The sequence below is a fragment of the Fundulus heteroclitus genome, chromosome 20 (genome assembly GCF_011125445.2).
Source record: "Fundulus heteroclitus isolate FHET01 chromosome 20, MU-UCD_Fhet_4.1, whole genome shotgun sequence".
In the NCBI taxonomy this organism is placed as follows: Eukaryota; Metazoa; Chordata; class Actinopteri; order Cyprinodontiformes; family Fundulidae; genus Fundulus; species Fundulus heteroclitus.
This window is the reverse complement of record NC_046380.1, coordinates 32,268,839-32,279,285: the sequence shown is the minus strand read 5'-3', so window position 1 is coordinate 32,279,285 and position 10,447 is coordinate 32,268,839. Positions and strand designations below refer to the sequence as shown.

Sequence of the window (10,447 nt, the reverse complement as noted above, 5' to 3'; positions counted from 1 at the left end):
TATGTGTCTAAAGTAATCTACAATTTTCTAAATGTTTTCAGATGGTTATTGCCTTTGCAAGGACAACAGATTGTGTTCGACTTTTCGTTCATGTATACAGAACCGCAGGCGTAGCCTTCAAGAAAGGGAAGGCCCAATGAGGCTGAACCTGGAGTGACAGAGCTCTATATCTACAATGACGCAGTAGTGGTACATTTACGGTCACGCCTACTGGACTGATTTTTGTTAAAAACAAAATCAAGTTCCTTCATGCACAGTCTTGTATCAGTCCATTTCCATCTAAATATCTCCATCTTGTGGACAAAACAAATCCAACATCGGCAGCGACAATAACTGAATAAAACAAATCAGTTTACTTTCTATGTAGTTTCTTTACCTTTTTTTGGAGGGATAATAAGTGATATTTTCCGAAAAGCAACAAATGTTTTGAAAAACCCAATTCTTCTTACAGCGTGGGAAGGAAGATAAACTGTTTATCCTTTCTGTTCTTCATTGTGTGTCTATTTTCACTGCACTTCCCTGGTTGTGTTTTTCTTAACTCCTCCCCGCACATCTGGCTGCCTGGATTCTGCTCCTAGAGGCAAAGCTGCAAAAGAAAGAAAGAAAAAATCTTTAAAGGAATGTGAGAAGGGGGAGCTGGAAAGAAGATTCAGTATGTGAAGCAAAGGGAAGAGGAAAATAATCTGAAAGCCATGAGAGAAACGAGAGTCTGAAGGAGAACCAATGGCCAAAAACCGTGGCTTTAATGGTAACCTTTTAGAAGGAGGCTGACCGAGCTACCAAGAAAAATACACGCAAGGGGCAAAAATAGTTTTCTATACCCTCTGTAGAGCAGGCTTTGTGACATAATACCAACGGTCAACAGCAGTATGGGACTTTTCCAGTTCTGCAAGCTTCCTGCAGGTTAGTAGACTCTCGATCGCCTCTGCACATTCAACTCCTTTGGTCATTTTTTAAAATCTAACCTTTGGATTAATAGTTGCTGCACATGCCTGTCGTGTGTCCTTTAAAGTTGCTTTCCAGACAAGCCCGTTGGGAATGATGCAGCTGAAATTAAGTCTAATGCTACTGTTATTCTAGAAATGGGTAAAACACAAAAACCTCTAATACTTTAAATGCCTTTATAGACGGCTGACGTCAGACCGTCTGATTTGTTTTCCACGTTTGCCTCAAGTTTCACAAGTTCATGTTGCAGGTGACAGATATTTATTCATTCCTCGTCTTTTTGTTTTCCTTCTTCCAACTCAAAACAGACATATGTGTCAGAAAGAAATGAACAAAAAATTCTTTATATTATTAGCAGAGGAAGTACATTGAGAAGATATTTTTGATATTAAATTAAGTCTAATTTCTTAACAGCTTTAAAAAGGCATATTTAATGAAAATGGTGCAGAAAAGGTTAAGCCCCCGTTTAGATTTTTTTGTTTTTGCTTTGTTGTCACACTTACATGTTTCAGGTCCCTAAAGAAATCTAAATATCAGACATGGATAATGTGGTTTGAATGCAATGAAAACAGTTTTCCATTGATAATTCTTCTTACTAAGGGAAAAACTTCCCTTAAAAAAGTTATTACTCCTTGGTAACTCTTTAATTAACTATGTTGTCCCATCCTATTTAGAAAGCTGAGGTCAATTCACTACCTCAAACCCAGGCACAAAAACCATAGAATACAAAAAATGCTTGAATAGAATCCGCCTAAAAGCATGTAGTGGGCTAAAATATCTCAAAAGAAACACATCATGGCCCAGTTTAAAGAAATTCAATAGATTAGAAAGAAAGTCTTTGACGTCTACTGGTCTGGAGAAATGTAACAACGCCATTTCCAAGGCTTTGAAATTCCAGCGAACCATAAACAAGATCAAAAGCTACTATCCACAAATAGAGAAATGGTGGAACAGTGGTAAATCCTTAGAGGAGTGGTCAGCCAACCAAGATTACTCCAAGAGAAGGAGACATCGACATATTAATCCAGGAGGCCTCAAAAGAACCTTAAAACACAATCTTAGACACATCCAGTATCCTTTGCCTCACTTAAAGGCAATAAACAACATACTGGTCAGAATGGTATCCATGGGAGAGCTCAAAAGCAAAGATCATTGCTGACCAAGAACATAAAGGCTCATCTCATACTTGCCAGACAACATGGTGACGATCCCCAAAACCTTTGGGAAATTACTACATGGGTTTATCATACAATAAACTTTTTGAAAGGTGTGTATCACATTGCTTCTGGAAAAGAAGATGACAGCTACAGTACGGTTAGGGTAGTGTGATGGTCTGGGCTGCCTTCACTGGGCGAGGCCATCATGAATTGCCTCTCTGACAGAAAAAGGAGAATATGCAGCGAACAGTTCATGAACTCAAACCTGAGGTTTTGTGTTCAAACACCCTCCAGTGTGGATGAATCAAAGCAATTCTGTGTAGAGGCCTGGTAGTAGATTTGTCCTCAGGGATATGAAATACTCACTGCCAGTGTAAAGGAAACATATATAGTTGTTTTAGCAGCAATTAACTTTTCACATAGGGCCAGGCAGGCTGGAAAACTGCTTTTTTGTGTCTACTCAGGTTATCTTTGTCTTGAATTAAACTTTGCAGAACTGAACCATTTGAGTCTGATGAAAACAGCAAACACAGAGGAAATCTGTATGGTGGCTAAACAAAAACAGCAACCACGCAGCGCTGGAGTTGATAAGCAAAGGTTGCAACCACTAAAATAATGTGTTTGTCCCCAAACAGGCCCAGTCAGGAAGAACAGAGTACAGCTCATCCTGTGCTGTTTCCTACTGTCTCTTATCATATGTAAGTACACAGGGGAATATGTTTTATATCCTTGTATCGGGACACAGAAGAATGTGCTTTGCAGCCTTAGATGAGCGGTGCTCTGAACAAGTAATCTGCTGCGTTTCGCTACAGTTCTTGCAGAGTTTTACATTGATTTTCCCCCCGTGTAACAGGTGGGATTAATTTGATTGCGTGTTTGAGTGTTCTCCACATCTAGGTGTGCGTGTCCAGTATAGTTTTTTTTTTAATGCTTAAACAATAAACACATTTTTGTCTCTCTAGATTTCTTTCATGGGCCTAAAGCTGCTGTCAGTTTGGAGTCAGCCCGTCCCTTCGCCGAGGTGTTGGCAATGAAAGACGGAACGATACTGAAAGGCATGTCTGCAATCAAGACGCTGGTCTCAAAAACTCCACAAGAGACATCGTGGGGGGCTCCGTTAGTGTGGGGGGACAGCCACAATTCGGTGTTGCGCAGGGCCCGCCTCTCGGAGCAAGAAATCCCAGTGGGCCTGTTGGTCCTTGTGGTCGGCACCTATGCGCGGTTTGTCCGTCCTTTCCTCTCCTCAGCTGAAACCCACTTCCTCCCTGGTCAGGCGGTCACGTATTACATTCTCACGGACAATCCTCGTACCCTGGATCCTCCGCTTGAGCTGGGCCCCGGAAGGCAGATGAGGCTTCTTCCGGCTGCGGAGATGCCCGGCTGGGACAGGTTGGCTCACCGTCGGATGGTCCTGTTTGCCGAAGCCATCCGGGAGTTGATTGGCAACGAGGTTGATTATGTCTTCTGCGCTGATGTTGACCAGGTGTTTGTAGCTCCGGTAGGGGAGGAAATCCTTGGAGACCTGGTGGCTACGCTGCACCCAGAGTTCTTTGACATGCCACGAAACAGACTCCCGTACGAAGACCAAGAAGATTCAGCCGCCTGTGTGGAGGAGGACGAGGGGGACCACTATTACACCTCAGAGTTTTACGGCGGGACGGTTTCTCAGATGCGCAGGCTGGCTCGGGACTGTTCTTTGCTCATACTTCAGGACGTGGCAAACCAGGTGACAGCCAGAGCACTTGAGGAGAGCTACCTAAACCGCTACCTGATCGACCACAGGCCCACCTGTGTGCTGTCACCAGAGTACAGCTGGTGGGATTCGCCCCTGACTGCTCATGTGCCCAGAAAGAGGCTGGTCTCATTAGGGAGGCAGTGTGAGGTTTATGACATGGCCAAAAGAGAGCAACAGAGATGTTGAAATGTAAAAAAAAAAAAAAAAAGAAGAAGTACAGGAGTACACGTCTGAGTTTGCAGTGGCTTGGGAAGGTATTGAGCCTTGTCAAATCCCCACAACAAACTTCAATGTGTTTCATTGGTATTCTGTGTGCAAGACCAACACACAGTAGAGTGTTGTCGTGGAGTGGAAGGAAGATGATGCATGGCTTTCTAAACTTTTTTACAAATGAAATATCTGAAAAGAACAGTATCTTGTTAGCGCCACTGAGTCAATGCTTAGCCGGACCACTTTTCACTCTACTTATAGCTGCAAGACTGTGGGGACATGTGTGTCTAGCACCTTCACATCTCAAGGTGAAAAGGTTGCCCATCCCTCCTCTGTTAGGTCAAGCTCAATTGGAGGTAGGTCAGTGCTTTGAGTGGATCATTAAAAACCATTAATTTACGTTGATCTTAACCATTCCGTTGTAACTCTAGTTGTATGTTTCGTGTCAGTCCCGTGCTGGAAGATGAACCTCCATCCCTGCCTAAAGTCTTTGCAGCCTCTCACAGGTTTTCTTCCATAATGCCCCTCCTTTAGCTCCATTTATTATCTCTGACCAGCTACCCCATCCCTCCTGACGAAAAGCCTCCCCATACAATGGTGCTGCCACCACCACGGTTCACCATGGGGATAGCGGGTTCAAGATGATCAGCAATGTTAGTTTTCCACCACGCGTAGTGCTTTGCGAGTAATTCAATTAAATTTTCAATTCAATTTTATTTATATAGCGCCAAATCATGAAACATGTCATCTCAAGGCACGTTACAAAGTCAAGTTCAATCATATTATACAGATTGGGTCAGATTATACAGATTGGTCAAAAATGTTCCTATATAAGGAAACATTATATAGGAAAAGTGATATTTTGATAGGCCCAAAATATCACTTTTGTCAGATCAAAGCACCTCCGTCCACATGTTTGCAGTTGTGCCACACTCTTTGTTCCTGGATGATGGCTTGAAAGGGGCTCCATATTAAGTGCAAAGCTTAGGATATAATATTTTATAACCTAAACCTATGTTAAACATCTCCTAACCTTTATCCCTGACCTATCGTTTGTGCTCCCTGGTCTTCATAATGCCATTCGCTCACTAATTTACTCTAATAAACCACTAATACCTGCTCTGAACTGCTAGATTTGTACCAAGATTAATTTAAGTCATGTTTGTGGTGGTAATCGACTGAACACTTTTGCAAGCAACGCGGTGGGAGCATTACTGAGCGGTGTAATACGAGACAATGAATGAAGAGACACGTCATGAGACAGCAAACACTGTTAAAATCTCCATTTATGATTCAGATCTTCCTTTAATGGTCCATTTTGTAAGATAACAAACGGCGCATTGGAAACATATACAAGCTAGCTGCACAATCTGCGCTGAATTAAAGGTCCATTTGTGTCAACAGTGCCTCTGCGCGCATGCTATCTCTTCCCCCGTGCAGACAAAAGAGAAACTGACCTGTCTCTTTAAACAAAACCCTGTCCTCTCCATTAATGTCAGCCTCAGAGATACTGCTCCAGTGGCTCTGTGGCCAGCAGCGATAAGAGACAACAGTAAGTGCGCACTTTCCCCACAGTGGCCAATCATTAACTGAAAGAGCTGCTGTTCCAAGGTCTTTAAAGACCAGGTGGGTGAAAATAGAATCAGATGGGGATTTGTTTTTCCAGTTTGCATATGTGGGGGGAAAAAAAGGGAATTTTTATTAATAATGTACGCTACACATGAACAATATTTTCTAAGTTGTCTTATTTTTTAAACAAAAGCTGTATTTGACTAACTTGACACTGGTTGCTGTCGTCTGCCTCCCTCTCGTTCCCACAAACACAAACATGCTCCCACGTTCACACGTAGACCTCGCTGTCTCGTGTGCTGTGTTTTCAGTGGGAGGGTTAAACAAGAGCAGATGTTTTCTTCTCACTGCCAAAAGAATCTGTCCTCAGGGCCAGATCGCCACGTGGAGAGGAGAGGGAGGTGAACTTCAAACAATCCCGTGCTTCTGAAGCGTTATCCCAGGTACACCGATGAAGAAGTCGGGGTTTTTTTTGTTTTTTGTTTTTTCGAACTTTTCAAATTTCACCAAACAATAAATGACCACTAGACATTTATTCTGTCTGTAAACAGACAGTAAAATTTAATTTTTCTCTAGTTTTACACATCAAGATAAAAAAAAATGCCACTGTGTGATTCTTAATAGTTTGTCACCCAGTGTAGTTTTTAAAAAACTTTATAATGTTGTAATTTATGTCTATACAGCCATATTCAATAAAACCGAATATTATTGAAAAGTTCATTTATTTCAGTAACTCAGTTCACTAAGGGAAACTCATTATGTACAGACATAAAGATTACGTACAGACTGATGATGTTTTATATCCATTATTTCTGTTCATTATGTTTTTCCCCCATCTCCAGCTAATAAAAACACAGTATTTAAGATTAGAATATTGCATCAAACCAATAAAAAAGCAATGTTATTCATGCAGAAATGGGAATGAAAAGTGTATCTAATATCGGCCTAAATATTGTTGTTTTTTTTCAACAGGTACTTTTAATTTGACAAACAAGCCACTTTGAAATGCATACTCTAATTTATTGACTGTGTAGAAGAAGCATCAGAACTGAGAATTTTAGTGCTGCACAAATAAAATGTTCACTATTGTTTGAAAATACTGTTCTGTCGTTGTTTTTCTAAAATTTTTATTATAAAACAAAATTGATGGTGTCAGGTCAGTAGACGTACCTAGCTAGACTTCAGGCTGAAGCCCCTGCCAGTATCACTTTAAGAAGAACGTCACTCCTAAAAGAAAGCTGGTCGGTTACTTTTTAAATACACTGTATCTAAAACAGTGACTTGAAATCAACAGATTTCTGTTCTTTTATCAATCTTCTTTAATTATTGCCAACTTTGTCAATTCGCAAGGCATCCCATATATTTGATCTGTTGTAGAATCAAGTGGTATGATGCTTAAATATAATCAGATAAACCCAGTGCAAATAGGTTCATAACTAAGAAGGTCACAGTGTTTATAAATGTCTAGATGGAAAAACTTTAATTTAAAGGTATCTTTATTTATAAATGAATAATATTACAATGATTTGTTTTTGAGTTTATGGAAGGCACAACTTTTCATTTATTTGTTGTGTTGTAATTTGTTGTAAATTTATTATTCTGAATATTTTGAAATTTAAATGACATCGCCATGTCTGATGTTTATTCCTACAGCGTATTGTACAGACAAAGCAAGTATTTATTTACTTACCTTTCTGGATTACCGCAACTCTAGATGTTCAGTTTATCTGGTGCATGCTGCTGAGTTTGAATATGTGTTGTTTGTTCCTTTTCATTTGTTTTATTGGCAGTAAAGTAACAGATTGCCGACATCAGCATAACCCACAGCAGAAAGAGGCATGCTGAGCACATATAAGTGAGAGGAAACTCATGTAGTGAAAAAAAAAAGCAGGAGGAGAGAGAGTATTCAAAGATTATTTTCCGTTATCAAATTGCTAAATTCAACAGTATATCCTGCACCATTGTATTTCAAAGCTCTTTGAGTCCTGGACTTCTTTGGATTTGATTACTTTGTCCTTCTGGTCAACAATGTCAACAGCGCCAGCGATGACTAAAGCAGCTTTAACTAACCAACACAAACCCTTGTGTCTGTGAGGAGACAATAACCAGGACAAAGGTAGTTTGGAGTCTAGAGCCCAGATGTCCCACATTTAAATGCACAGAGGCATGAATCTGCAACATATCAGGATGGTGCTGTAAGATGGCAGGAAGTCTGTCATTACAAAATCAGAGTTAAAAGTTTGTTTAATTGTTTTAACAATTAACTTCTTCTGGCAATAGATAGCATCCCCTCAATTAAGAATGACCAGAACCACAATAAGCAAAGAAATTATTCAAAGAAAACTTTGAAATGACATGAGACCCATCCAGGCCTGTTTACTGGGTACCAAGCTTCACAGTTGGGATTTTATCAACCAATATTCAGTATTGTTTTAATACACAAAAAGTGCATTTAAGCTAGTGCCTATCTACAGCTTAGGCGAGAGGTGAGGTACACCCTGAACCAGTCTGCCCTAATTCATTTATTTCAGCAATACCAGCTAAATATTGATTAAATTGGTTAGAGGGATCCATATATCCAAACATGTAACAATTACACAATTACACCAAGGCTGTCATCAAAAGGGTGTACAAACTTTATCATACAGATTGATGATCTATTAATTTTCTAACATGCAAGGGGTGCTGGTGCCTATCTCCAGCTGTCAATGGGCGAGAGGCAGGGCACACCCTGGATTATAATTTGCCAGGGCAACACCGGACGAACAACCATTCTTGCACCTAAGGAGAATTTAAAGAGGCCAATTAACCTAACAGTCATGTTTTTGGACTGTGGGAGGAAGCCAGAGAGAACCCATGCATGCACAGGGAGAACATGCAAACTGCATGCAGAAAGACCCAGGGCAAAGGTAGGACTTGAACCCAGGACCTTTTTGCTGCATGGCAACAGTGTTACCACTGCGCGTTACTGTGCAGTGGTGGTGTTTTATTTTATTGGTTTGCTTGAAAAGACTCCTTTGGATGTTTACACTGGTGATAAAGACAGAGCAGTGAAGAGGTTTTAGTGGATGTTGGTACTTTTTGTTTGAGTTTACTCTAACTTAGGTAAACAGCTCATGTAAAGGAGAAATCAAATTCTGGAAAGAAACGCCAACCCTTCACTTGTTATCGGTTCGGATTAGAGTAAAGGCAGGACATACGTCACATTAAACACGTGTAGCCAGTTAGCTTTAAAACAGGAGCCCGACCAAATGATATGCTTAAAAAAGTTAAAACCTTTAGCTTTTCAGGCTCTGGTTTGAAAAAAAAATAAAGTTAGGAAAGAAAACACTGGAATGAAACAGAAAAGCAGAGTGTAGTTTGTTTAACTAGCAGTGTCTTCTAGGGACAGTTTCTTCAAGGGAGTGTAACTTTAAGGCACTCTTTAAGCTTCACTCAGGTGAAACCTTCATAGCCTTTGTTAACAAGCCACTTCGACAACAAGTGGGTCATAAGCACCCCGAAGGCTTCACTTATCTTCTTGCACAGCAGTCAACCTGTTAGACAAACTGGAGGAGTTGACTAGGTTTGGAAATTCACACAAAACACAAGGCTGTTGTCTTTATTTTTGTTAGATTCACAGCTTATGACGACTCACAAAGTCTCATGCATTGCTTAACAGTTTAATTGAACCGTGCAAAAAAATCCTGATTTGTCATATGGGCACTTTGCAGGTGTGTGTGTGTGTGTGTGTGTGTGTGTGTGTGTGTGTGTGTGTGTGTGTGTGTGTGTGTGTGTGTGTGTGTGTAATTGGGTGCCTAGTCAGGGATGGGTGGGGTGAAGAGCCATGGTAATCTGCTGGATTCACACCAGGCTTTCCACACCCTGCCCACGGCTCCACCATTAATCACCATGTCAAGGGGACTGACACTGCTAGATAGTCCAGTTGACAAGGAAAACACTCGTCCATTAGGCTCAAGTCTACGCGTGTGTCATGCCGTTAAAATAACATAGAAAAGGGGCTTTTTTTGGAGGACATGGCTGCAGCTGTAAAAGTGAATTTTTTAAAAGTTTTTATTTCAGTTTTACAATGCAAGGTAGTGTGAGGTAAATTATTTGAAACAGAAGACTTAGTTGAAAGAGTAATATTTAAAGTGTTGATACTAGTAGAGGAAAACACAAGTCTAGACAGGATCAATAGAAAAAGAAAATTTTAAACTGAAAAGACAGGCTTCTGAAAAGTGTGGCCATTTCTATGCACTCAATACTTGGTTGGGCCTCCTTTTGCATGAACTACTGCATCGTTGCAGCATGGCATGGAGGCAGTCATCCTGTGCTATTGCTGAGGTGTAATGGAAGCCCAGGTTGCTTTGATTGCAGCTTTAAAGGGGCCATGAAAGCACAATTAATTTTTCTGAGGTTTTGGAGGTATAATATGATCTATTGTGCACTAACGAGGCCGTGTTAATGTCAAAAGTGAATATCAAGCATTGTTGCTTTGCTCAAAAACGGCCAGAACAGAAAAGAAAGTTTGTCTTATTACGTAAGTTGTCTTTCTAGGTAATTCATATTCTCCAATCAGAGTACACCATCACGCAAACATCCTCCCTCCCCCCCTCCTCCCTCCAGCTAAGCATGTCTGACTGCTCTACTTGAGAGGAGGAAGGCAGAGCAGCGGCAGCACCAGATCAGCCCCCCAGATCAGCTCAAACAGGAGGCAGTCACCACAGAAACCGTGGAGCGCGAATATCCCACATCCAACATCAAACTAACTTCACAGCGGTTGCTGAAAAGGGGAGCTGATATGTCCGATGGTGGTCAGAAATGCATTAAGGTTCCACTTACTCCTGAA

At 40.9% G+C, this 10,447-nt stretch overlaps 1 protein-coding gene across 1 annotated transcript; it reads left to right on the top strand.

Annotated features, from left to right (window-relative positions):
* The first annotated feature begins 553 nt into the window (after nucleotides 1-553).
* LOC105931860 (globoside alpha-1,3-N-acetylgalactosaminyltransferase 1) lies at nucleotides 554-4,776 on the top strand. The gene is made up of 3 exons (XM_012870738.3): nucleotides 554-903; nucleotides 2,738-2,800; nucleotides 3,065-4,776. Exons 1-3 carry the CDS (start codon nucleotides 870-872, stop codon nucleotides 4,021-4,023), a joined length of 1,056 nt encoding a protein of 351 aa, XP_012726192.2. The 5' UTR covers nucleotides 554-869; the 3' UTR covers nucleotides 4,024-4,776.
* The last annotated feature ends 5,671 nt before the right edge of the window (nucleotides 4,777-10,447 follow it).

What these genes read in the sequence shown, in the direction of transcription:
- LOC105931860 (XM_012870738.3), top strand. Translation starts at nt 870, where the DNA reads ATGGGACTTTTCCAGTTCTGCAAGCTTCCTGCAG. An exon ending in GTTCTGCAAGCTTCCTGCAG is followed by an intron (nt 904 to 2,737) that starts GTTAGTAGACTC and finishes GTCCCCAAACAG; the next exon opens with GCCCAGTCAGGAAGAACAGA. An exon ending in CCTACTGTCTCTTATCATAT is followed by an intron (nt 2,801 to 3,064) that starts GTAAGTACACAG and finishes TTGTCTCTCTAG; the next exon opens with ATTTCTTTCATGGGCCTAAA.